Source organism: Colossoma macropomum, unplaced genomic scaffold, assembly GCF_904425465.1.
Source record: "Colossoma macropomum unplaced genomic scaffold, Colossoma_macropomum, whole genome shotgun sequence".
Lineage (NCBI taxonomy): Eukaryota > Metazoa > Chordata > Actinopteri > Characiformes > Serrasalmidae > Colossoma > Colossoma macropomum.
Window position 1 is genome coordinate 42,160,463 of NW_023494789.1, and position 25,803 is coordinate 42,186,265.

The following is a 25,803-nucleotide window of genomic DNA, read 5'->3' on the forward strand; positions in this document are numbered from 1 at the left end:
GAGAGATAAGAGAGAGAGGTTGAAAGAGGAGGAGAATGTTAAAGGAATCCAGATGGACTAAAAGAAGTGTTAGATCTGTGGATGAAATGAAATACTTGGCCTACACACACCACACACACACACACACACACACACACACACCACACACACACACACACACACACCACACCACAGCTGTATAAGCTTTCGGCATTTGGAGCTGCTGAGCGTTACTAACAAAGGTGTGTGTGTCTGTTTTTTTTTGTGGAGGGCGGGGGTCTGGAGATGGTTAAGAAGAGCTGAGAAGCCATCTCATCAGAGTTGAGAATACTGAGAGAGATGAAGTTTTCTGATTGTTCTGAAGGTCCACAGGAGCGTCCGTGTGTCTGTTCTTTTTCTCTGCGTTCTACGCTGAGGTTTCCCTCTTTGATGCAGAAGTATGGACGTCCTCTTCATCTTCCTTTCTTTTTCTTGACAGAGTTTCACTTGCCCCCTGAGATTTCCGTCTCAGATGTAAACTTTGCCGCCCTTTCTCTCTCTCTCTCTTTAAAGCTCCCTCACAGCTCTGTAGTTTAAGTAAAGTGTTGTTTTGTTCTCACTTTGCTCTATAGTCCCGCAGGAGCCCAAACCACCGCCTGAACCTGCTGATGTGACACAGCTGCTTCTGTATGATATACCATTACAGAGTACAGAGAGAGATACTGTATCTTATCTGCTGGTATTTAACCCTTAAGAAAGATTTGTTTACATTTGAAAAGCAGCGCTTTTAATTATGATAAGCTGAACTTAGCTTTATCTGCATGTAGTTATTACAGTAAAAATACATGTAGTTTCCAATTTTCATTTCATTTGTCATAGTCAGTAAGTGTTACATATATCTTATATAGTCAATGAGCATCTATATCATATATATATATCGTGTATATAGTCAGTGACTTATATATCTCATCATATGTGCAGTCAGTGCTTTGATATATACATATCTTCTTAACCTTCTCAAACATCAAGCTTTTTTGAATTGCTCACACTGAAAGCCTCTGAATTAGGGCCTGAAAAAGATCAGATCACTCATTTCAGTTCTTTATCTTGTCGTTTATTTAAAACTCTGCATGTCTTGGTATTTATCTTTTTCATTTGATCTGTCTTTTTTATGATTTTAAATTCGTACTCATTATTTCTTGTATCACTGTTAAGCATTATCACTTGTCCATAAAGTGCTTTGAGCTGCCACTGGCATGAAAAGGGCTCAATAAATACAAATTATTATTGTTACATTATTATTATGTGAAGTCATATATATCATATGTAGTCAGTGGTTCAGCTCCTCCACGATTGTAGCCTCTCACTCTCGTTCATACAGCTCATCGATTCTTGTTACAGTGGAGGATCTTGAGGGGAACTGGAGCCCCATCAATTGGCTGCTTTTGTTAGTTTGCTGCTTACTGATTTAGCCAGAGTTCTCCCATGAGCGCTGTTCAGCATAATCTGCTGAAGGTATCGCTTGAAAAGACGTGTAAAAGGGTGTTTAAGGAGAGCACTGCAATCATAGAGTCTATCATAGCAACATACAGAGTTCTACAGCTGGGCTTTAGCCTGCATTGCTGTGCACGGGGTCGAAGGGTCATAGTTGGAAATGGTGTTAAAAAATAAAGCCATGTAGGAGAAAGGAAAAAGAGAGATTGAAGGAGGTGTGTGTGTGTGTGTGTGTGTGTGTGTGTGTATTTTCTTCGCTGAGGCAGAAAATCATTACAGATGGAGCAGCTCAGTCTTTAAAGGATTTTCCCCCATTACTGCTGCTTCTCCTCTCTCTCTCTCAGAGGTCAGCATTGTGTTATTGACATGGTTGAATACATTGTTAAAAGAAAGAGAGCAAGGATAAAGAAAGCAGTAGAAAATTGAATCTTTTTTTTTTAAATTTAGCTCAACAGAGCATTATTTTAATAATACATTATGGCTGGTAGCAGTAAAGACTAATACAAGAAAGCGATTTTTTATATCGCTGTTGTTAGAAGAAAACCTCATATCCCAAATGGTAACTTTACAGGAGAAGGAAAAAACATACTTTACTTTTAATATGAGTCAAAGGAACCAAACCTTTTTCCAATTCATTTTGGGCCATTTCTTTTGGTTTATTCTTCATGAAATTTACACACAATGTAAAGGACAAGTTATTTTCAAATGATGACAAAAATGAAGATGCAAGGTTTTCTTCCGACAGCAGCGATATATGGGAAAAAAAAGAAAATAAAACCGTATCTAGTGAATATCTGCAGGATTCTTAGTCTTTTTACAGCTTTGTTCATATATAAAAGTGTGTGTGTGCTCGGTGTGGTCCTGTGTGTTCAGCAGGTTGTAGATGGCGGGGAAGCCTCTGTGCTGAAACACCTCGTCCTTTTCCTGTTCTAATTTTAGTACTGTTCTTTTCAAGCTTGGTCAGCAGAGATTCCGGTTCTGGTTCCGTTCCAGTTCCTGAGCTCATACTCTACAGAACCCCCTGAGAGAGAAATGTGCTTATATTTAGTGAACGTTTTGCAAATGAGATCATGCTAATATTCCTACTAGGTTTCCTTCTTTGTTAGTAATGTTAGCATCTATGCAGCCCTAACATTTCACCCTACCCCTCTATCTTAACAAGAATCGAATCAGGACACCCTACCCCTAGACATGAAAAGGAGTTGGGTTAAGTGGTAGGGGTGAGGGGTGAAATGGGGTTGGGCCTTAATATAAGTGTAACACTATTACTGTGTTTCACTGTAACCAAAGAGACATTGTATCACTCATATGTAACCCGCTGTGTGTGGTCTAATTTAAAAATAGTCTGATTTCTGTGAGGGTTTCAGTGTGGGGAGTCTGAGTGCTTCATCTGTCTGAAGCACTACCTGGAAGAATAGAGTGAGAGATGGAGGATGGGAGGAGAGTGTGGGTTGAAGGAGAGAGTGGGAGAGAGGTGATGTGTGCGGGTGTCAGTAGCTATTCTAATACGTGGTCCGTTTTTCAAGGTTTTTTTTGCTTGTCTTTATTTGTATTTTCTTTTTTTCCCTCTCAATCTTAGAACAATAGACATCAGCTATTTTCAGTCTGTGTATATGTCTATGTGTCTTATTAGTCATCCTTTTTTAGTTCAGGTCAACAGAGCAGTATAAATTATTATTGAAACATTGCCAAAGGTATTGATATTACATTATAACCAATGCAGTTAGCAGTAAACGGAAGTATGATATATATATATATATATATATATATATATATATATATATATACATATATATATGCCACACAATATTACTTATAGTAGTATAATATGTAATACTTTCTGCACTTGTGCGCATCTCTATGTCTTCAGCAGGTATTAAAGCATTGTGTGTGTGTGTGTGTGTCTGTCTATGTGATGAGCTACCATATTAATAAATGGTCATTGTAATGTGTTGTGCAATACTGCATTGTCCTATAAATGCTAAATCAGTATAAAAGCACAAACGATACCCAAGTGCTAATAGAATTTAATTACCAACCAACTGTCAAGTGTCGGATCATCTGGACTCACTGCCTGCGAGTCTGAACGCTGATCACTGCGTCTGTGTGCTGAATGGCTGATCATCTGCTGTGTTTAGTGTTGAATACTGATGCTGTACTGTAGGTGTAAATAATGCCAGTTTGCCCTGAGCATGAATTCAGCACTCTCTGTCACTAACAGTCTCTCTCTCTCTCTCTCTCTCTCCTCTCTCTCTCTCTCTCTCTCTCTCTCTCTCTCTCTGTGTCCAGGTTTTGTATGCAGAAGAGTGCCAAGTTGGTGCCAGGGGTGACTTTGGACCTGATTGAAAAGTAAGAATTTTGCTTTCCTTCTTTTTCTCTCCTGTCTTTCTCTCTTCCTCTTTCATCTTTTTGTCTGTATCGCTTGTTTTATTCACTCTGTCTCCACTCTGTCAGTTCAGAGCCAAACCTGACAGCTATAACCCCCCCTTTCTGTGTTCTATCTTCTTTCTCTCTTTTCTTTCTTTCTCTGTGCTCTCTCCTCCCTCTCTCTTCTCTCCTCTTCTCTCTCTCTGTGCTCTTTTCTTTCTCTTCTCCCTCTCTATGCTTTCTCTTCTCTCTGTGCGCTCTCCTTTCCTCTTTCCTCCCTCTTCATGCTCTCTTTTCTCTCTCTCTACTGTCCTTTTCCCTCTCCGTGCTCTCTCTCCTCTCTTCCTCTCTCCTCTCTCTTCATTTCTTTCTCCTCTCTCTTTTCTTCTCTCTCCCCTCCTCTCTGTCTCCCCTCTTCTTTCTCTCTCTCGTTCTGTCTCTCTCTCTGTGCTCTTTTCTTCCTCTTTCCTCTCTCTCCATGCTGTTTTCTCTTTCTCTCTTTTTTTCTCTCTCTGTGCTCTCCTCTCCTCTCTCTCTCTCTCTCTCTCTCTCTCTCTCTCTTGTCTCTCTCTTTCTCTCTTCTCTCTCTTCTCCCTCTCTGTGCTCCCTCTTCTCTCTCTCTCATCTCTTCTCTCTGCCCCCCCACTCTCTCTCTCTCTCTGTCTCTCCCTGTGCTGGTGAGTTATAGATTGTTGGAGATCAGTGCTCTGTGAAGTGTTTGTGTTTTTTGAAGCTTTAAACTCATTTCCACTGAATCGCTGAATCGTGTGCGTTCGGCTCAGGAGAGTTTTGTGAACAAACTCAACTTTCTCAGAGTGTAAATTTCATTTGTTTTTATTGATTTTGAATGACTTGATGTACTATATAAACAGCTCACCCACCCCTCAAAATCTAAATTAATTAATAAAGAGACACAATCAACCAGCAAAGCAGAGGAGAGTCAGAAAAGTGGAAAACAAATTTTTAGTAGTTATTTATTTTAAAAAAGTTGCGACAGTATATGAAATTACAAAAAACAGAAAATAGTGATCAGTGAATTCTGTTTGAACTGTATTAAATAAAAGAATGGTACAAATACACCACATGCTATAGTTTATCCTACGAACATCGTTGTTTTTTTAAATGTATCATCACTCTAAATATGATGCCTGCAACATGTTACAAAAGAGTTGGGACAGCAGCATGTTTACCCTGTGCTACATCACCGTTCCTTTTAAAAGCACTTAATAATCACTTGGGACTGAAGACACAAACTGATCCAATTTTGAAAGCTTTTTTGCCGTTCTTCTGTTATACAGGTGCAACTGTATATTTTGAGCTTAGTGCCTTTGCAGATGTTCGAGTTACCTACTAATACACGCTGTTTCCATGACAGATGATGGATTTTGAACTTTATGCTGGTAACAATCTGGATGGTCCTTTTTTTCTTTGGCCCAGAGAACAATGGGAGGCCCTTATTTCCATAAACAGTCTGACAGGTTGACTCGTCAGACCACAATACACATTTCCACCAAAGCCCAGAGAAGTCGGCAGTGTTTCTGGACACCACTCACATATGACTTCCGCTGTGCTTAGTATAGTCTTAACTTGTATTTGTGGATACAGAGACAGGTGTATATTGTCAAAGTATTCTAATGCTGATATCCATCTCAGAAACATGCATTCATTTGTAGTTTTCAATCTTTTCCTTTACGCTTAGAGATTTCTCCAGATTCCCAGAGTCTTTTGATGATATTATGCACTGCAAAAACTAAAATACATGCTGTCACTCACTGAGGACTCTTCTTCAGGGTACATAAACAAATGAAACTTAGCTTCATTTCTGTGCACTATCAGCTTCCACAATTAAAACAAGCACACAGTAGCGCTAAGTTTGTTCTTAAAATCTCCCTGTTGTATTGCAGCAACTTATTTAAATTAAGGAAAGTAAAATTTTAAGTAGTCTGACTTTTAATCAAGAGTGCAAAAGAGGTCACTGCAATGTCCAGCCACCTCAGTGTTAAGGAGAAATAGAGGACAGCTGAGTTTATTGGCTGAGCATGTCAGCTGGGTCGATATCCTTTTGTGCATGCAGGGCAGTTCAGGACTGTAGTGTGTCCAGACTGACATCAGATATTACAAAGGTTACTTTAACAAGATAATGTGAATAGTTTCTGATATTAAAGGTGATAAATTTACTAAATGATGAAGTGATATAAAACATAATGCATTAAACAAAACAAAGGTAGTCACATACAGGATGTCTGGAGAATTCATTCCCATTCAGGAGTAAAATTATGACCTGAATTGTTGCATTTATTTTATTTATTCATCTTTAATGGTGGCCTGTCGAGGCTGATGTGCGCAGGCTGATGTTATTCAGAGCTTAGGTCTTATTTAATTTGTAAAAAAGCATCTGGCTTTGGCACTTTAATTAAGCCGTGCAGGTCTGAAGAGCCACTCTGCCCCGGGCACAGGCACTACTCCAGCCGCACACGTGTAGTACTACTTGACTGTCGTGCTGGTCCTCACTATGCTGGTTTCCATGGTGATGAGGCAGGTGTATCCCTCGAGTCTCATCACCGTGACGATAACTCACCTTTATCACCCTTATCCTCCATGCGCTCTCGCACAATCACTGACATGCCGGAAATGACACCTGGAGCGCCACTCTCAGCACGAGGAGAGGCAAAGACGCCACCGAGAAACCAGAACGGCTTAATGAAGCTTATTTAAGACTTCGTTCAGCTCCTTTTGTCCAAAATTTAATCCTAAAGGAGAATAGAGTGAAGCTGATATTCCAACTTCTGAAAAGTTCAGTCAGAGGTTTGGTGTGAAGTGATGGTGATAGCAACCAGGGGTCACCATCACTACAACACAAATATAGCCATTTTATTTACTATCAAAAACCACCAGTGAACCTACATCTGTCTTCTGAGTTTTATATAGAATTGTGATGGTAAAATAGTGAAAAATCCGAAAAAACAAGTTTTCCCTGGGGGCTATTTTGCCTCACAACGCCCTGCAATATATCCCTCCACCATGAATAGATTGTAATACATACATTTTAAACCAGGGGTTGGCACCCCAAATGTTAAGAAGAGCCATTTTGTCCTTTTACCAAGAATCAAACCACCTTGGAAGCCACAATATTTTATGTCCGTTTTACCATCTTGGCTGTAAATATGTCTCAGTATGTGCTGATGTACTAGTATAGACAAAAACACAGACTTACTTTGCTCTGCTTTAAGCTTCAGATCAGATATAGCTGCTTTTCTTGCATCTCCGGCAGGAAACTTTTCCTCAAAAGTGGAACAGTTTTTTGAAAACACTGGACTTCATACCAGGCTGAAGTCAGCTTCTCATTCTCCAGCTTCTTGTTTAAAATGTTCCCGTTCCACCTTAAATGGTGCCTGAGGTGCCAGAATGTAACTGCTGCACCATTTAAGGTGGAACAGGGAAATTGGAATGAGAAGCTGGTGAATGAGAAGCTGACTTCAGCTTCGTGACTTTTTTGTGTTTGACAATTTCTTGTTTCAGATTAAATGTATCAGGAAACCAGCTGGAGTGATTATAAGTGCAAATAAGTCTGTTCGTCTCCAAATTACCGATATTCGTCTTGAATCTTTGTCTTTGCCGCTTCGTTAGCTACTAGTTAGGCGAGATTGTTGTCTGTTTTGCTATGGTGACCAGCAGTCTGTGCGCCAACCTTCAGGGTTAAAGGGTGAATTAGCAGTTCTACATTAACTCCAGCGTTTCTGACCATTTATTGTTAAAACTGTGTTAGAACGATCAGCAGAGCTTTATTTTACTGCAAAGGAAATCTAATTCTGCTGTGGAGCCGCAACAGGGCAGTGAAAAGAGACACGGGTTGCTGACCCCTGTTTTTAGATTCAAAACTTTCTATAAAACTATCGTAAACAGTGTCTCAGACATCAGGCGGCAGGTGGACGTCCTGCTAGAAGTGGACGTCTGGTTCCTATCACCACCACTGTGAACAGTTCTGACTCAGTAGGTTTCTCTAGAACGGAACACACCAAACCACTTTGAATGACTCTGTTTACATCTTAATTGTTAAATTATGCAGAAATTTTGAAAATTCAGTGAAACATTGCAATGATACATTGCACCTAAGTATTTAAGTATGCATGCTTTGTCTTGGTGATCTTAGTGATGACCTGGATGAGGTTTGAGCAAGTTGAGAGAAGTTTTGGGGGATGTATTTATCAAAAAAGATTTGGGTGACTATTGACTTCTATTGTTAACTTTATTAGCCTCACAGCTCCACTGTAAAACTAAAGAAGCAAAATTTGTACATCAGTCATGTTGACTACATCTAGTGTAAATGGAAATTATGCAAAATGTATTTTTTTGCTGAAACATTCCTGTTTAAATAATTAAATAAATAAATGTCATTAGTAATAGTGATATTTAATGTATTTATTTATGTATCTATACCACTACAGGGATTACAAAGTGGTTTACAGGAAGATTTAAACTGTGTAGGAACAAACAATATGCAAAAAGACCGTAATTGAGGCAGTATAGTGTCAGGATCAGTTATGTGGAGCGTCACAGTCTCTACAGTAAAGTAAATGAGTGGAATATATCAGATATCTAGTGCAGTAATTGGCAGATTTTGACTGAGGCAACTTTAGCAATGCTTTTTTGTTTGGTTGATTCTTTTTCTCCGTTTCATTTCATGGCTGTGATGTAGAGAACAGCACAAGTCTGTTTATCAACGACGATGCCAGGGAGAATTCCCAGGCGCTGTGTGTCCCTCCCGATCTGCTGTGTTGGTGTGATTATATAATGAAGAGCTGTAATATTAGTCAGTTACGGAGGTGACAGGAGATATTTTTCCATGTTTCTTCCAAACATTATGCAAGGCTGTGTTTGTTTATCTTACAGTGCTTTTAGCATGTATCATTGTGTGACTGAGTATTGCACAGAACTAAATTCATTACAGAATTCGTTGTTTTTGTCAGGCAACGTTTAAAAAGCTCATTTAAAGTGGAAAAAATCCCTTTGTACTCCTATATAGTCGGTCATTCGAGACGTGTTTGGTGTCTGAAGTTTGCTTCTTTAGTTTTGTGCTAGAGCTACGAGGCTAATGTTGCTAAAAAAGTGATGGAAGCTTATACCCCACCAGTTAGCATGGTGCTAACTGCATGCCTATATCATCACACACTCACCATAAACCATGTGCAGATGTTCAGTATCTCTGATAGACTTGATTGTGGTTTCTGACCTTGTATAACCCACTGTTACCTATAAACATAGACTGAAGTACATCAGCACAGCTTAAAACAACAGCTGCCATCTCAAACCCTGAACTTTGCCCATTTTTTGTCCATTTTCATCTATTGCTCAGCCATGTAGCACCATGCTAATTGGTGTACATAAGCTTCTATTACTAGTTAGCAACATTAGCCTCATAGCTTCATCGTAAAACTATAGGAGCCAACTTTAGACACCAAACATGTCATAGCTGACTGACTACATCTGGGATAAATTTGATATTTCCACTTACTCTACACTCTTAAAGATGGTTCTTCAAAGGTTCTTCAGTAAAGGAATGATCCTATTTAGAGCCTATTTAGAGTTCTATATAGAGCTATTTCATGTATAAACAGTTCTTTGCATGTTGAAATGGTTCTTCAGATTCACAGAGAATGTGTTGTACATGGTTCTGTATAGAACCTTTTTGAAAATGGTTACTGTGTTTTAAGAACGGTTGAGGCCCAATGTTTTCAGTAATTTAAATCCAGTTTGTGTGGAGGCAAGTGAACGAAAGGGTTCTAATATATTATGTTCTAATACAAAGAATTGTGTCCAGAATGATGAACAGAGCTGCAGAAGGTTGTAAAATGACAGAGGAAGCTGTAGAACATCAAGAATTCAGTTAAAATGAATGTCCAGAGTTCATTCAGTGATGTGTAGTGCAGCTCTGGGCTCAGCACTGGTGTGAGTGAGTGAGTGAAACACTGTGAGCTGCTCGTTAATCAGTCTGAGGAGAGACGGAGCTTCAGCTCCAGCTGAGGAGGTGAGAATAGAAAACACTCAGACATGACTTTCACTCTGCAGGAGATCAGCGCTCTGGCTCTCTCTCTGTTTCTATGTCTCTCGCCCGCTCAGTCTCTCTCTCTCTTGCTCTCTTTCTCTGTATATCTCTCTCGATCTCTCTCTCATTCTTTTATGCTCTGTCTCTCTCTCTTCTCTCTGTCTCTTTATCTCTCTTTCTCACACTCTCTCTGTCTCTGTCTCTCACCCCCTCTCTCACTCTCACTCACGCTCTCTCAGGCTCTGTATCTCTCTCTCTCTCTCTCGCTTTCTCTCACACACTCGCTCTCTCTCACTGTTTCTCTTTCTCACTCTCTCTCTCTTTCCTATCTCTCTTTTGCACACTCTTTCTCACTCTTTCTGTCTCTATATCTCTCTTTTCCCATCCTCTTTCTCTGTTCTTTTTTGCTCTTCCTCCCTCTTTCTCTCTTCTCTTACTCTCTCTCTCTCTCTCTCATATTCTTTCATTTCTTCTCTCTCATTCTTTCATTCTCTTTCTCATTCTCTTTCTTTTCCTTTCTCTCTCTCTCTCTCTCTCTCATCTCTCTGTTTATGGTCTCTCTTGCTCTCGCTCTCTCTCTCTCTCTCCTTCCCATCTCTCTCTGTTCTCTCTTGTTCTCCCTCTCTCTCTCTCACACCCCCCCATGTCCTTCTCTCTTCTCTGTCTTTGATACTTTCATTTCCTCTCTCTCTCTCTGTCTCTCTCTCTCTCTCATCTCTCTGTTTGTGGTCTCTCTTGCTCTCTCTTTCTCACTCTCTCTCTCTCTGTCTCTGTCTCTCTCTCTCTCCCTCTCTCTCTCTCCTTCCCATCTCTCTGTTCTCTCTTGTTCTCCCTCTCTCTCTCTCACACCCCCCCCATGTCCTTCTCTCTTCTCTGTCTCTGATTCTTTCATTTCCTCTCTCTCTCTCTCTCTCTCTCTCTCTCTCTCTCTCTCTCTCTCTGTGAGAGCTCAGATGGGACAGCAGGGATGCCCTTTTAAATTCATCAGCTGTCTCTGGGATGCCCCTGTCGCTTAGCAACAACAGTTCAGCATGCCGGACTGGGCAGCTTCTCCTCCGCCTGGCTCCGTCCCAAACCCCAGCCTGCCACTCACAACTAGACCCTCACACTCAGATGAGAAAAATGACTTCATTTACATCACACACGTTTACATTTACGCTCCAGCATGGGTCCAGAAACGGGCTGCTGTCCAGCGAAGACTCAAAGCACAGCCAGACGGTGACCAAACAGCAGGAAACACTTAAACAGCGGTCATCTGTCCTGGCAGAGGAATTCATCAGAGCCGCTATAGCTGACTTGGATTACCAGATTTTAAAGGGCCTGAATGCTACATTTCTCTTGTATTTTGATTTTCCACTAAGGTGGTTGGTTCTGATTGGCTGATCTGTATTGCGCCACATTCAACAAGCATAACTTCAGTGTGAGTGGTTGGGGCTAAAGTACTGTAGGCTGTGACATCACCAAAACAAGCTGTTTGTGCAGCATAGTTTGTATGTATGGACTGTAAGGGCTGGAGAGTCATCAGGATGTTTTGGAGAAGGGCTCGAGATACAATTCGAGTTTTGACCATTGCCATCAAGTAGGTAGGGGCTGGTCCGTTTTTGGCTTTGTAGACAAGCATCAGGGTTTTAAATCTGATGTGTGCGGCTACAGGAAGCCAGTGAAGGGAGCGCAGCAGTGGGGTGACGTGGCTGAACTTAGGGAGATTGAAGACGAGCCGTGCTGCTGCATTCTGGAGAGCTGCAGAGGCTTGATGGCCTGCATTGGAAGACCAGCCAAGAACGAGTTGCAGTAGTCAGGCCTTGAGATGACAAGAGACTGAACTAATGCCTGGGTGGCCTCTCGAGTGAGAAAGGGTCAGATCCTCCGGATGTTGTACAGGAGAAATCTGCATGACCGAGTTAGGTTCGCGATATGAGCCGAGAACGATAACTGGCCATCCAGAATCACACCAAGACTTCTTGCCTCTACAGACGGAACAATCAGAGAGTTCTCGAATGAGATGGCAAGATCATGATGAGGACCTGTAGTTGCAGGGTTTAGGGTTGCACCAGACATAAACAAACCAAAACTGTCACCGCCACTACTCCGTATTCCAGCCGTCTGGGTTGTACGTAAGGTGTAGTCTACCGGCCTTGATGCGAAACAGGAGGTAGGTCCCATCCTCTGCCTTCCCCTGGCGCCTAACGTCCTCCTCCCGCCATCACTCGTGTCCCTCGGTGGTGTTTGGGATTCTGATTACTCAAGTGCATGTAAACACACTGAACATTTTACTGACAAAATCTGATTTTCTGCAGTTATCAGATTATTAACTGCATGTAAAGACACTCCTTGTAGGCTCTCACTCTTTCGTACAGCTTGTGGATTGTTGTTAAAGTGGAGGCTCTTGAGGGAACTGGAGCTCCACCAACCTGCTGCTTTTGTTAGTTTGCTGCTTGTTGATTTATGCTGTGTTTTAGAGAGAGCTACAATCACAGATTCTCTCAGAGTAACATACAGTGGACTGCAGCTGGGCTTCAACCCGCACTACTACGTATGGGTTAAGAGAAAGAGGAAGAAAATCGCTTAACAGCCATTATTTCCTCATTTATCGTGTTCATTAGAAGTTGTGATATAAACGCACCCTTAGTGTTGATTTACATAATTGTATCAGTCTTCCTCTGTTGCTGTGATCCTATAACTTTAATTGAATTCCTCTTTGGTTAAAACTTTTAATAATCTTCAGCTCAAACTCTCAACCCCAGTCCTCATATTCTCTTATTTTTTAATTTAGTTTTGATTCTTTGTTAAACTGAGTTATGCAGGAAGTCAAACTGATCCAGGTTCAAATTTCCTCGGGTTGGTTTTTAATGCTAATCTGTACACACAGCTCTGATCTGCTCAGTGTGCTGATGGTGTGAGTCGTACGGTTGAGAGTAAAGATATACACACACACAGAGAGAGTTTCTTCTTTTTGGAGCTCTCGGAGATGCTGAGTCAAACAGAAAGTGGTGAGGAAACGGAGAGATGAGGGTAAATATGGAAATGATTGCTGGGAAAAGTCTGATTGAGTTTGCTCTGCTTTCTCTACTGCTCTCTGCAGGGGTGCAGGAAAGGGGGGTCCCAAGGGGGCTGCAGCACTTCCCAGTTTTCATGACTGATTAACTACAAACTGCTAAAAGACCTGCAAACTCGTTTTTCTGCACTTGAAAGCTGAGAAACAGTCCACAATTAAAAAAAAAATTTAATGGTAATATAGTAGACCAGGTTAACAGTGGTTTATTAGTCTAGGTGTGAAACCTCTTTACCTTTTATTAAAAACCATTTTTAACAACCAAAGTAATTCCGAAATATTTAATTGTGCAAAAGTATAAAAATCTTAATGTCTAATTTTTTCATTCCAGCTTAAATGTAGCTGAAGTTACATTATTGCACCTGTGCAGGTGCTTAAATGGAACTACTGTACCATTTAAGCAGGTCTCTAGACTGCGGCTCAAATGGTCGCAGTTGCCACCACAACTATTAATTTTCAAGTAATAAAATTAAGTTGCCAGTGGCGACAGGTGGCAGCTTTGGATTATTAGTATTTTTTATGGGTATCTACTTATTACTGTTGTTCTGTATTTATTACCTTTCTTGTTTTTATGTATTTTTAATTATCACTTTTGATTTTAAAATGTAACTGATAGGCTTTATCATCACATAGACACGTCTACCTATCAGTCTAATGCTCGCAGGATTTCAACCACAGCGGCAAAACGCTACAAATAAAGCGGCTGAGCTGAGCGTTGGTGGGTAGAAAACGGTGAAGGCTGCAGTAAATGTTGGTGGGTAGACAATGGTGAAGGCCCAGTCTGACCCAGTTAGGACCAGTGAAGTACCGGAAGATGCACACAAAGATAAACTTGAACAGCCGTCCACTTCTTGCAAAAGTACAACCACAGAAAGATTTCAGAACTTCAGGAATTTGCGTGGCTCAGGTATGATGACATAAAGCAGACTGTATTGTGAATTCTGTTCGAAAGCAAGCAAAGATATAGCTGAAGAATAGATGTTGTAACAGGAACTAATCATTTCAAGAAAGAGACGGTGAAAAAACTCGGCGAGAAAAGCTATTGCAGCCTGATTTTTTCTTTTATGAGCCAGTGGCTCCTTAAGCTGTTTTTTGTCTGGAGCCCTGATTTAAGGTGGATAAGCCTTGTCGAATTTCTCAAGTCATTTGTCAAGTCACTCATACATATGTCCTGTACACTGCCTCTCCCACCCCCACCCCCACTGTCAGACACTGCTGGAGACTGTGATGCAGCTGACTGAGCTAGTGAGCTTCGCCAGCAGTATGACAGTAAATGGAAACATTCTGGTGTCGATGTTAGGCCAGTTCTAACCCCAAAAGTCTGGCTGTTCCTTTATGGCTGCTCATTTGAAAATAAAGTAGGCTACTTCAGATGCAACAGGCTGGGCAGAGGAAGATGATCGAGGGTCTGCTGTGTTTTCATTTTCATTCAAAACGTGATTAAAACATCCCTGATTCAGCCCCTTAGCAAAATGGGTTAACGTTCACGTGGTTTGCACTGTTTATGCGCTGCATTGTCTGTGCTTATTTGTGGCATAACAGTGTAACGGTTCTGACAAAATCTTAAGAAGAATTCAGTTTTTGTTATAAATTGTGTAAAATAGGCAGAGAAAAAAACAATACATATTTGAAAAGCTCCTTATAGTGATGCAGGTTTGTTGTGATGATAGTCGTTGCTACTTTACTCATTTAACACACAATACTGGTCATAAGAAATAGTTGTCAATTTTGACATATTTTTACAGGTTAGTAGTTCAAGGCAGAGACGTTTTGAATTGTGCTGTGTTTTGTAATTGACTGTTTAGCTGAATAAGTTATTAATTATTATAAATTTGATATTTATATGTGATGGGCGGTTGCTGGTTCTGTCAGTGCTGCATCTAAAGTTGTGTGCCTGTTTGTGTTTTTCAGAATCCCAGGGCGTCTGAATGACCGGAGGACGCCGTTAGGAGAGCTGAACTGGATCTTCACTGCGATCACTGACACCATCGCATGGAATGTGCTGCCTAGAGGTCAGAGGTCACACCAGTGCTGTATTCTGTGTAGATAAATGCAGTTAAAGGTAGTGTTGAGGCCGAGACCTGGTCAAAATTACGACTAGGACTGATGTAATTGTTTTCTGTTTGGAAACAGAGAACAGCAGAGAACCAAACTTTATTTAATCATATAGAGAAACGACCCTTTTATTCTGTTTGACATCAGTAATAAGAAAAAAGTTCCACTTCCAGTTGCCTCAGACCGAAGCCTCGCACTCTGACATTTCTGATTCAACATTACCCTGAAACAAGACAGAATTTAAATAATGTCGGGACTAAGTCCAGATGATGTTGAGACTGAAACAAAATTGAGTCCAAATGATGTGAAGACCGAGACAAGACTCTGTCAAAACGATGGAGAGACTGAGACAAGACTGTGTCTGAATGATCTAGAAACCGAGACAAGACTGTGTCTAAATGATGCGGAGACAAGGCTGTGTCCAAGTGATGTTGAGACCAAGACAAGACTGTGTCCAAACGATGGAGAGACTGAGACAAGACTGTGTCCGAATGATGTAGAAACTGAGACAACATTGTGTCCAACTGATGGAGAGACTGAGACAAGACTGCGTCCAAACGATGGAGAGACTGAGACTGAGATAAGACCGAGACCAGATGTCGAGATCGAGACAAGACTGTGTCCAGATGCTGTCGAAACCGAAACAAGACCGAGACCAGATGATGTCAAAATCAAGACAAGACTGATGCGAAGACCAAAACAAGACCGGTACCAGAAGATGTCGAGATCAAGACAAGACTGCGTCCAAATGATGTAGAGGCTGAGACAAGACTGTGTCCAAACGATGGAGAGACTGAGACAAGACCGAGATCAGATGACGTCAAAACTCAAACAAGACTGTGTCCAACTGATATGAAGACTGAGACAAGACTGTGTCCAAGTGATGTAGAGACTGAGACAAGACTGACATCCAGTTCAAGCAGGATGTAGTTTTGAAAAGCTTAAAGGAAAAACTTCTCATAACGCTTTTACCAGTAAGCCTCATGTGTCACTTGTTTTCAGTTGTATAAGCGAAGCATTACATAACAGATTATAGTTAATAAAATTACCCTTTCAGATGTTGAAAAAAACAGGAGTCAATGAGAACAATTGCTTTTAAATCTTATTTGCAGATAATAAAAGGAAAGTATAACAACTTCTGAGCTTGCAAAAGTGTGGTAAACTTTTTGATCATAACGCTTCATACACTATTCATTACTGAAGTCAGAAATGGGGCGGCTGACTTACCAGCCTAGAAAATATTACCAGCTCAGAATCCCCCGCTTTGAAGTTCCTCTCCGCTCCGAAGGGGGGGGGGTCCTCACTGTTAATTAAACATTGGGCGTCAGAGAGAGAAATCTGCATAATAAAAAACACCCTGGGTTTAATCCAACAAGCACGCTTTACAATTATAAGGTTTTATTAAGGGGACTGATCACCCAGCCTCTCAGCTATTACTGTTAATGAAAGTTAGTCTGATTATTCATGAGTGGCTGAAGTCATGCAGTAGCTGCTTTAGGCCCAATCCCATTTCTCATTTTTATTCCTACCTCTTGTTTCCGAATGTCATCTTTCCCCTTGGAACTGAGTTACAAGGGGTAGTGGTTGAAATCTTCCCCTTTAAATTTGACCCTCAAATAAAACAAAGAACATTACTTCATTAACAGCTACTAGCTCACTGCTGGTCTTTAGTTACATTTAGGGCATCATATGCTTTCAATGAGGGGAGGCAATTATTTATTATCGCCCACCCTTAATTCTTCACCAGCCTCTTGGTGGAATTTTCCTGTTCCACCTTAAATGGTTAATTTGAGATCAGCTCAAATCATTGCAATCAGGCCATTATGTAAGAATTGTGACACACATAACTTCATAATACATGCGTGTATTCATAAAGCAATGCTTGATACCAGTAAATGCAAGATGACAGATGTTTTATGCAATAAAGATGACAGATGTTTTATGCAATAAATGACATATTGACATGACAGGCCTTACAATAAAGTGATGGAAAGTTGTTCATTTGCAACAACTCTAAACTTTATTGTAAAGATACAGATAATTTTAAAAAGTTATGCAAATCTTTCTCTCTCTCTTTTTCTCACTCACTAGATCTTTTCCAGAAGCTCTTCCGTCAGGACCTGCTGGTGGCCAGTCTGTTCCGTAACTTCCTATTGGCCGAGAGGATCATGAGGTCATATAACTGTACTCCGGTCAGCAGCCCCAGATTACCGCCCACATACATGCATGCAATGTGGTAAGTACACACAAAGCCTGGGAAAATTTGGGGAAAACCTGAGTGGCCTTTGGCTTTATTCCCAAGCTGGCTGTGTCACTAGATTTTAGATGTGTGATATGGTTTTACTCTAAATAAACCAGCGTTCCTACAGATCCTTAAAAAGCCTTAAAAGTCTGAAAATTGCTGGAAAAAGTCATAAAATGTCTAAGAGCATTTTGTTTACTAATAGAGGTCCTAAATGTAGGGATGTTTAGCATGTTTTAATGACACTCAGGTGTCAGGTAACTCGATCCAGTTCACATCCTTCATTTCATTTTCTTGTTGAAGCGACTTAAACGTACATTATCCACAATCTACAGCAGTGAGGAGCGATTTCACAATGAAACAAAGCTTAAAGTTTAAAAAAGGCCTTTTTACACCAGCCATATGTGTTTCTTCTGATCAGATTTCATTTGATAGCATGAAAAGCCAGATAAAGAGGTAAACACCCTCAGGATGCATTGTCTTCCAGCACTCCAGGCAGGTGAAAGTGTCCAAACCGAGCTCATCCACTCATATCGTAGCGGGGGATACAAGTAAACAGATCTGAAATGGTAACGACATTTGTATTGACATGCTTTTTTAGGGGGAAATGTAAAATCGGATCTTCTCTGGTCACACTGAGGGTGGGGTGGGGGAGCGGGGGGCAGTTACATTTTAGGGCAGTTACACTCTAAAGCTTTTTCCGGACCCAGGACCCCTGCAAGTTTGGTACATTTGGTTCAGTGTTAAATATGCTTTAAAGCCTGGGAGCGTCCAGAGAACCGATCTCTAGTCCTCCTGAAATCGGTGGTCTGAGCTTCGCTTCCAGCAATCTCTGGTGCAGCCCAGAGTCTGTGTTTCAGTCAGAAGTCAAACCCAGTCTAAATCCCAAACGGCTCTATTCTAGCCTCTACAGCCAAATAGTGCATCATTTATCGAGTGTGGATGTGTCTGAGTCCCAAATGACTGTTTCTTAGCTGTATTTTGCACTGTTGGGCTGCAGGATCCAGTATTTAAATTCCTACGTAGTGCTCTATGTAGGGAGCAGGGAGCTGTTTGAGATTCAGATCCAGCATGAGAAGAGGGGCGCTACTGGATCAGTGCTTAATTAAGACTCGCAGTGGTAATTTGGTGACCAATACAGTGTTTATAAAGTAAAAGATTTTGCATTAAACATTGCTGTTATCATATGTTCGTTGTTATATGACAAAAAGGTTACAAGTGCATGGAATGACTGCAATATACAGCGATGGGTGACCGAATGCTCACCTCATTCAGCGGTCCATCATTGCTCGTAAACAATGATACGAGCAAAACGAGCAGAGAATAAGGTTTTACTATTAGCATAAAGCATTGAAATACAGAAAAGGTAAAATAAAGTCATTAAGTAGTTATTAAAGTGTTGGCTAATAACTACAGATGATACCACTCTTCTTCGTAGAGAACACACTGACATACAGAAAAGCACCATTTACTAAGACACTTCTGTGTTTCTTCTGATCAGATTTCATTTGATTGCATGAAAAGCCAGATGTAAACACCCTCAGGATGCATCTACTTATGCGTACAGCAGTGCTGGAGAACGTCGCAGGAGCTTAAAGCCTGGAGAACCACGAAAGCATTCAGTAAACTGACTTCACTGAATCATGAATCGTTAAAAGTGCTTGCTTAGATGCTGAATTGTGTAGTTTGTGGTCGTGCAGTTGGTTGCGGCAGACATCAGCGTGTTGACGGTATCGTAAACGTCAGTCGTACATGCCGTAGATCAGACTGAATTACGGAAAGCATTCTAAACTGCCCTGTTTTCATCTCATGTAAGGCATCTTAACTGCGTGCTCAGTGCGTTCTTTAAGCATCTTTTCCTTCTTATGTATTTAAGATTCCATTCTTCTGAGCTCTCCTTCCCATAATTCATTTTGCATTATCTCTTTTCCTGCTCTCCTCTGCCCTGTGCGCTCATTACCGTCGCGTTCGGAGCTCAAAGCGAGCGTGGACGCGGAGCGTGTTGTGTAATTCGGCGGCACTGCTTTATTAAATAGAGATGGAGCCGTGCTCTCGATGGAGTCTGAAAGCTTGATGAGCGATGGAGGCTTTGCGCTTATAAAGAGGCATTATGGGCCATGAGTGGAGGAATATGAGTGCACTGGGTGAGAAAGTGTGGCTTAGTAAAGGGTGATTGGTGAGAGAGAGAGAAAAGAATGTGAGTTCAGGATGGAAAGAGAGAGAAAAGCAGTGAGAGGTGGAGAAAAGGATGCAGTGCTATAGGCTCTTAAAGGGATAGTTCATGGAAAAATAAATGTACCATATTAATGCCCATGATTTTGGAAAGGAACAGGCTTGTATGGGTGTGATGTCCACATACTTTTGTCCATATAGTGCGTTTTGATGAAGGAATGCTGTTAGCATGGTGCTAAATGGTGGGGTGTATGCTTTTTTCTTGTTAGCAACATTACCCTCATGGCTCCAGGCTCCAGTGCTAAAACTAAGACACCATACACGGCTACATTTGGGATGGGGGGGGGCAGAGATTTTTGACCAAAAATTCCTTTAACTCTTGTAAGAGAGGGAGAGAATGGATAGAGTGAAGCGAGTAACTGGGGAGAGAAAGTGAGAGAGGCTGACAGATGACGGCACACAAATGTAACCAGGCTTTGTTATTCTAATGGCACTGCTGTGTGTTTAATATTTATATGGGGTCATTAGTGAGTGCTGGGCTGGGAAAGACTGCAGCAGGGCGAGAGAGAGAGAGAATGAAGGAGAATTTGAAAAGAGAGAGAGAGGGAAAGAAAGGGAGAGAGGGCTCACTGCTGAGAGGGAAAGTGTAAGTCAGTAAATAAGCTGCTAGCTAATAAACGGAGAAGCAGCGTTTGTGCCCTGATGGTCCGCAGCAGTTTTATCTTTTAGTTTTGCTGAGTGCAGCGCTGCAGCGTTTACTGCGACTGTGCTGACGCCTCTGTCCTCACTGTTAGACCACCAAAGTGCATTAAAGTGACACTGTAACATCCAACTTTCAGTTGAGATTAATATCTTGGACTATTTGGCAAATAAAAAATCTGATTATTCTGATAAATGAAATTGAAACGTCTTAAAGGGATAATTTAACATTAGGCAAATAATTGGTGTTTAAAGTGAACTAAAACATTTTAAAAAGTGTAACTCAGCATTAAATGCAGAGTTGTAGTTTAATGGAATGACTGAGTTTTTATGTGCCTATTATGTGATAATAGTGCATGTAAACACACTGTTTTAATGAGATGCATCAATGTTAAACAGATTAAAATGTAGAAGAAAGCATATTCAGTGAATACTTTTGATTCAAATTGACAAAGTGAATTGAAATGTTTTAAAGGCATATTTCAACATTAGATCCAACTTGGCATTTAAAATAAGCCTAAGTGTTTTGAAGGAATGTTTAAACATGACACCTCAAAGAGAATTGAACAGAATTCTTCAGCTTTAGACGTCAGACGGAAGTTTGAAATGACCTGTAATGAAATGTCACTTGTATGAAGTTCTGTTTATGTTTTCAGCAGCTTTCACTGAGGTCTTTTAGAACCTTCTGCCTGCTCTCCAGCACAGAGAACTCGTACTGTCCCATGACTGGCAGCTGGCAGTGAAGTGCTTCTCTAGGTGTTGCTTCCTCACAGCTTTTGTTTTGATACGTTCTGGTGAATTGGAGCCAGAACAGTAAACAACTCGCTCGGATTGTTTGTATGATGTTTGGATGTTTGGATGATGCATGCTCTGATTCAGAAATTTGCATATTCTTGTGTTTACTTACGAGTGGTGTTGTTTATCTCCTCCCTCATCTCTGTAAAGTTCGCCTCTTTAAACTTTATCTATATGGGATGCCAGAAAAATGTTTAGGTGTGATTGCCGAAAAGTAACCCCTTCAGTGGCCAGGACTCGCTGACAGGCCCAAAGTTTTAGTAAATACTTCTAGAATCTAAGAATAAGAATAATTCAGCTAGTTTACTTTGTAGTCCATGTAGTTACTGAATAATAAGCCTCAATGTGTAAGAAGCCTGGGATTTTAAGAGGTATTCATTTGAATTGGCTGCTGCTGTTTGTTTTTTCTGGCTGTGAATTAATTAATAATTAATTATTATTTTTAGGAAACATTTAGGACTACATTAGCTGCAGATAACTGTTAAACCTCTTTAAATGTCCCCAGTGTCTAGTAATTTTTTAAAAACTGCCCGTTCACTTGAACTGGACACCTGGCATCTTTTTTTTGTTTTCGTGGGGCTGTGCCATGGATCGTTGTTGGGGAGGGGGTGGGAGCACACATTACGTTGGAGTGCATGCTGGGAACTGGAGTGCAGCTCAGAGTGAAATGGGCTAATATTAATAGAAAATTTAAATACTTTTGCAGGCTGAACAGAATTGTACCCACGGGCCTGATTTGATACAAGGGCTCTATGGGGATATTAAATATGCAATAATTAATCATAATTATACAAATATGTAATAATATTAATAATGTTAAGTTTAACTTATAGGAGGAAAAAATAAAACATACAATGTTAATTGTGCCGTAACTTTTGCACAGGCCACATTTTATGTTGATTTTTTTTCCAGTATGTTCTATATTAAAACATGCAGAAGTGTGTTCTCTGTAGAGAATGTGTTCATTTATTTCCACTTAGAAAATCAACAAAACATGAAATTTGACCAGGGCCACACAAACCTTTTGCATATGAACATAGGAACTATTTGAAAACACACAATAAAACCACATATTTTTGTGGATTTTTTACATTTTACAGGACCACAAAATGCGTGCACAGTACTTTATTGAATATTAGTCCATAATTGATTATAAGTCCTTCTCGCATTCTAAAATCAATTCACTTACATTGCTGTCTTCATAGTGCACCAGTCCACTTTTACATTTCCCTCTTTAATTAAAGAAGTGAGAGTAAAGCATGTCTCCACGCCTCCACAGTGGCAGTGCAGTGGATGTGCTGCAGATAAGAGCAGTGGCACGTCTGAAATTTAGCTGTTGAGCTAGCTGTGTAGCCGCTTTTTGTTCTAACCCTTTCTAGTAACTGTTTAGCCTTTAAGCCAAACAGATCATAACAGGCAGCTGGGAGAACATGCTGACCGTTTAGCCTTTTAGCAGCCACGCGGTCCGGCACAGGAAGTGCGCTGAGTTACATAATGTTATGAATTAAATATGGCCTCCGGAGCAGAGTTGAGGCGATGATCAACGCAATGCTGTCCTCTGAGGCTGAAACAGCAGCCATTGTGTTTCCTATGTGTAGGCTGTGAGCTGGGACGTGCTGGCTTTGTCTCAATGTAGGAGCTTCTACATATTGAGTGTTTTAAGCTGACAGACATCCAAAAATTTAATTTAATTTTTTTTTAAGTTTCCCCCCCCAGATTCCCCCTCCAGTCAGCCAAGATGTGTTTGATGTCTGACATGTGCTTGTTTCGTTTTGCACACTGGCCTAAAACCGTGTAGAGTTTACTGTGTATAAAGTGTGTATTTGGTGGGATATTAAGCCTGTACATTTGTTTGTTTTTCCTGGTTGCAGGCAAGCGTGGGATCTTGCTGTGGATATCTGTCTGTCTCAGCTGCCCACCATCATAGAGGAGGGAACAGCTTTCAGGGTGAGCAACAGTATTTATTCACTACCTTTTGCTACCATTCATACCATTCTGTACCATCCCCTACTACTCGCTACCATTGTCTATCCTTCTCTACCCTTTTCTACCCTTCTCTTACATTTTCCACTATTCTGTACCATCCCCTACCATCCTCTACTCTCTCTACCATTCGCTACTGTTCTCTATCCTTCTCCACTCTTTTCTACCCTTCTCTTACATTCTCTGCTATTCCCTACCATTTCCTATGATTCCCTGCCCTTCTGTACTATTCACTGGCATTTTCTTCCATTCTCTACCATCCCATACCATTCCCTACCCTTCTCTACCATTCCCTACCACTGCTGATCATTTCCTACCCTTCTCTACCATTCCCTACGATTGCCTACCATTCTCTACCATTCCTTACCCTTCCCTACCCTTCCCTACCCTTCTCTACCATTCTCTACCACTCCCTACCCTTCTCCACCATTCCCTACCCTTCTCTACCATTCCCTACCACCGCTGATCATTTCCTACCCTTCTCTACCATTCTCTACCATTCTCTACCATTCCTTACCCTTCTCTAACATTCTCTGCCATTCCCTACCATTCCTTACCCTTCTCTACCATTCTCTACCATTCCTTTTCCTTCCTTACCATTCTCTACCATTCCCTACCCTTCTCTACCGTTCCCTACCCTTTTCTATCATTCCCTACCACTCCCTACCCTTCACTACCATCCCTTACCCTTCTCTTCTATTGTCTACCATTCTCTACCACTCCCTACCCTTCTCTACCATTCCCTACCCTTCACTACCATCCCTTACCCTTCTCTTCTATTGTCTACCATTCTCTACCACTCCCTACCCTTCTCTACCATTCCCTACTCCCTTTCTGTCATTCTCTACCATTCCCTACCCTTTTCTACCATTCCCTACCATTCCCTACCCTTCTCTACCATTCCCTACCACTCCTGATCATTTCCTACCCATTCTCTACCATTCCTTACCCTTCTCTACCATTCTCTACCATTGCCTACCGTTCTTTACCATTCCGTTCCCTTCTCTACCATTCTCTACCATTGCCTACCATTCTCTACCATTCCCTACCCTTCTCTACCATTCCCCACCCTTTTTTGGCTTTCTCTACCATGCCCTACAATTCCTACCCTTCTCTACCATTCTCTACCCTTCTCTACCATTTTCTACCATTCCTTAGCCGTTTCTACCATTCCCTACCACTACTGTCGCCTACCACTCTCTACTATTACCTACCATTCCCTACCATTCTCTACCATTCCCTAGCATGTTCTATAATTCCCTAACATTCTCTGCCTTTCTCTACCATTTTCTACCGTTCTTTATTATTCGCTAAGATTCCCTATCATTCCCTACCCTTCTCTACCTTCTCAGTCATACACCACCATTCTCTACCCTTCTGAACCATACACTGCCATTCTCTATCACATCCTTCTATTCACCCTTTCATGAAAGTAGTCCTTTCACTACCCTTCATTTGTTTGGTACAGTTTGCTTGATCAGTCTTAACCCATTTACTGTCATACCATTCACTACCATCCAGCCATTCTTAACCATTCACTATCATTTACACCCATTCATCCATTCATTTATTATGACTCTTTATGATATGAGCTTTATTTATTCTCTGCTAATTACTACCATTCAGCCATACGCTCAACTGTCCCATGATCCTCCTTCATCCACTCACAAGCCGATGATCTAGCTCGTGCTTCTCAGAGGTTAATTAACACAAGATTAAGACGTCATTTAAGATCTGATATTACGCATTCCTGTACCAGCGTGCAGCCAAAGTCAGACAAGGGCTGATCTAAGATCAGCTGTTATCAGTTTGCGTATATTAGGATGGATAAAGCTGGCCAAGGGCTGGCCTTAAGGGCTTAATCAGTAGACATAAGCTAATGAAACTCAGGGTTAGCACGTACCTCATCTAGGATCTGCTTTAATTCATTCCTGTAGCATAGTGTGACTAAAGCAGATCTGAAATCAGCTGCTTGGCAGCATCTTCCGATTTGCAGCCTGTGGCTTTTTGTACACGACATCACAACAGTTCAGATAGGAAGAACACAGGGTTTGGCTGACTTTCACTCGCACCCAATTAGCAATGAATTGCTCATTAGAATCTTAATTGAGTCTTAGAATCTCTAATTAGGAGCTGAAAATGAGTTTTCTGTTTTTTGGTCTCTGTAATTAGTGGCTTTCGTTTGGTCAACCTGGCAGAGTTTCCTTTAGATCAGTCTCGGGGAGTAGGAGTGTAAACACTGATGAGTTTTATTCACTGCAGTTACGGTTAGAAGACCTTTTTCTTTCTGAGAGTTTGAGGAGTGTTTATGACCAGAGATTTTTATTCTGCTGACACACAATCTGATGTTGGTAATTGGCTGTAAGATATTTACATAAAGAAGTGAAAAGCCAAATGAATCAGTGTGAAAGAGAAGAACATTCTCAAAGCTTTCCATCACACACAGGAACAGCACAAGTCTGAGTTGATGAGATAATATTACATATTGTTTCATAGATACGGGACATTTTTATAGTATATAGATATACTTATATTCAATGCATATGGGGCATATTATCATTACATATGGATACTTACAGTGCTGTGCACAAGTTAAAGGCACCTGAGAAGAAGCTTTTTCATTTGGCGTAACACATTTGTTTGCTCTGAAAAACAGTAATATCAGAATAAATACGAATAATAATCATTATCGACAATAGACTCACTTTTCAGACAAATGTCTACAAAAAGGCAAGGCAGAAGTTCTCTTTTCTCAGGAAGCTGAGGAGGTTTAACACCAGCAAACATACTCTGATCATGGCCTACAGGTCGCTTATTGAGTGTTCTCAGTTTATTGTGTTCTGGTATGGACACCTCTTAGGCTACGTTGACATTACCAGGTTGAAGTGGCACAAATCCGATTGTTTTTGCCCTAATTTGACTCAGATCTGATGTTTTCAGGGC

The 25,803-nt window shown here is 40.9% G+C and overlaps 1 protein-coding gene across 7 annotated transcripts in view; it reads left to right on the forward strand.

Annotated features, from left to right (window-relative positions):
* rptor (regulatory associated protein of MTOR, complex 1) overlaps positions 1-25,803 on the forward strand; it is a 189,873-nt gene that overhangs the window by 89,956 nt on the left and 74,114 nt on the right. For all 7 annotated transcript variants that reach the window (XM_036571374.1, XM_036571377.1, XM_036571376.1 and 4 more), the window contains exons 8-11: positions 3,742-3,801; positions 14,826-14,926; positions 17,061-17,205; positions 22,749-22,824. In XM_036571374.1, coding sequence (XP_036427267.1) covers positions 3,742-3,801; positions 14,826-14,926; positions 17,061-17,205; positions 22,749-22,824 — 382 coding nt within the window. The remainder of the gene's footprint in view (positions 1-3,741; positions 3,802-14,825; positions 14,927-17,060; positions 17,206-22,748; positions 22,825-25,803) is intronic.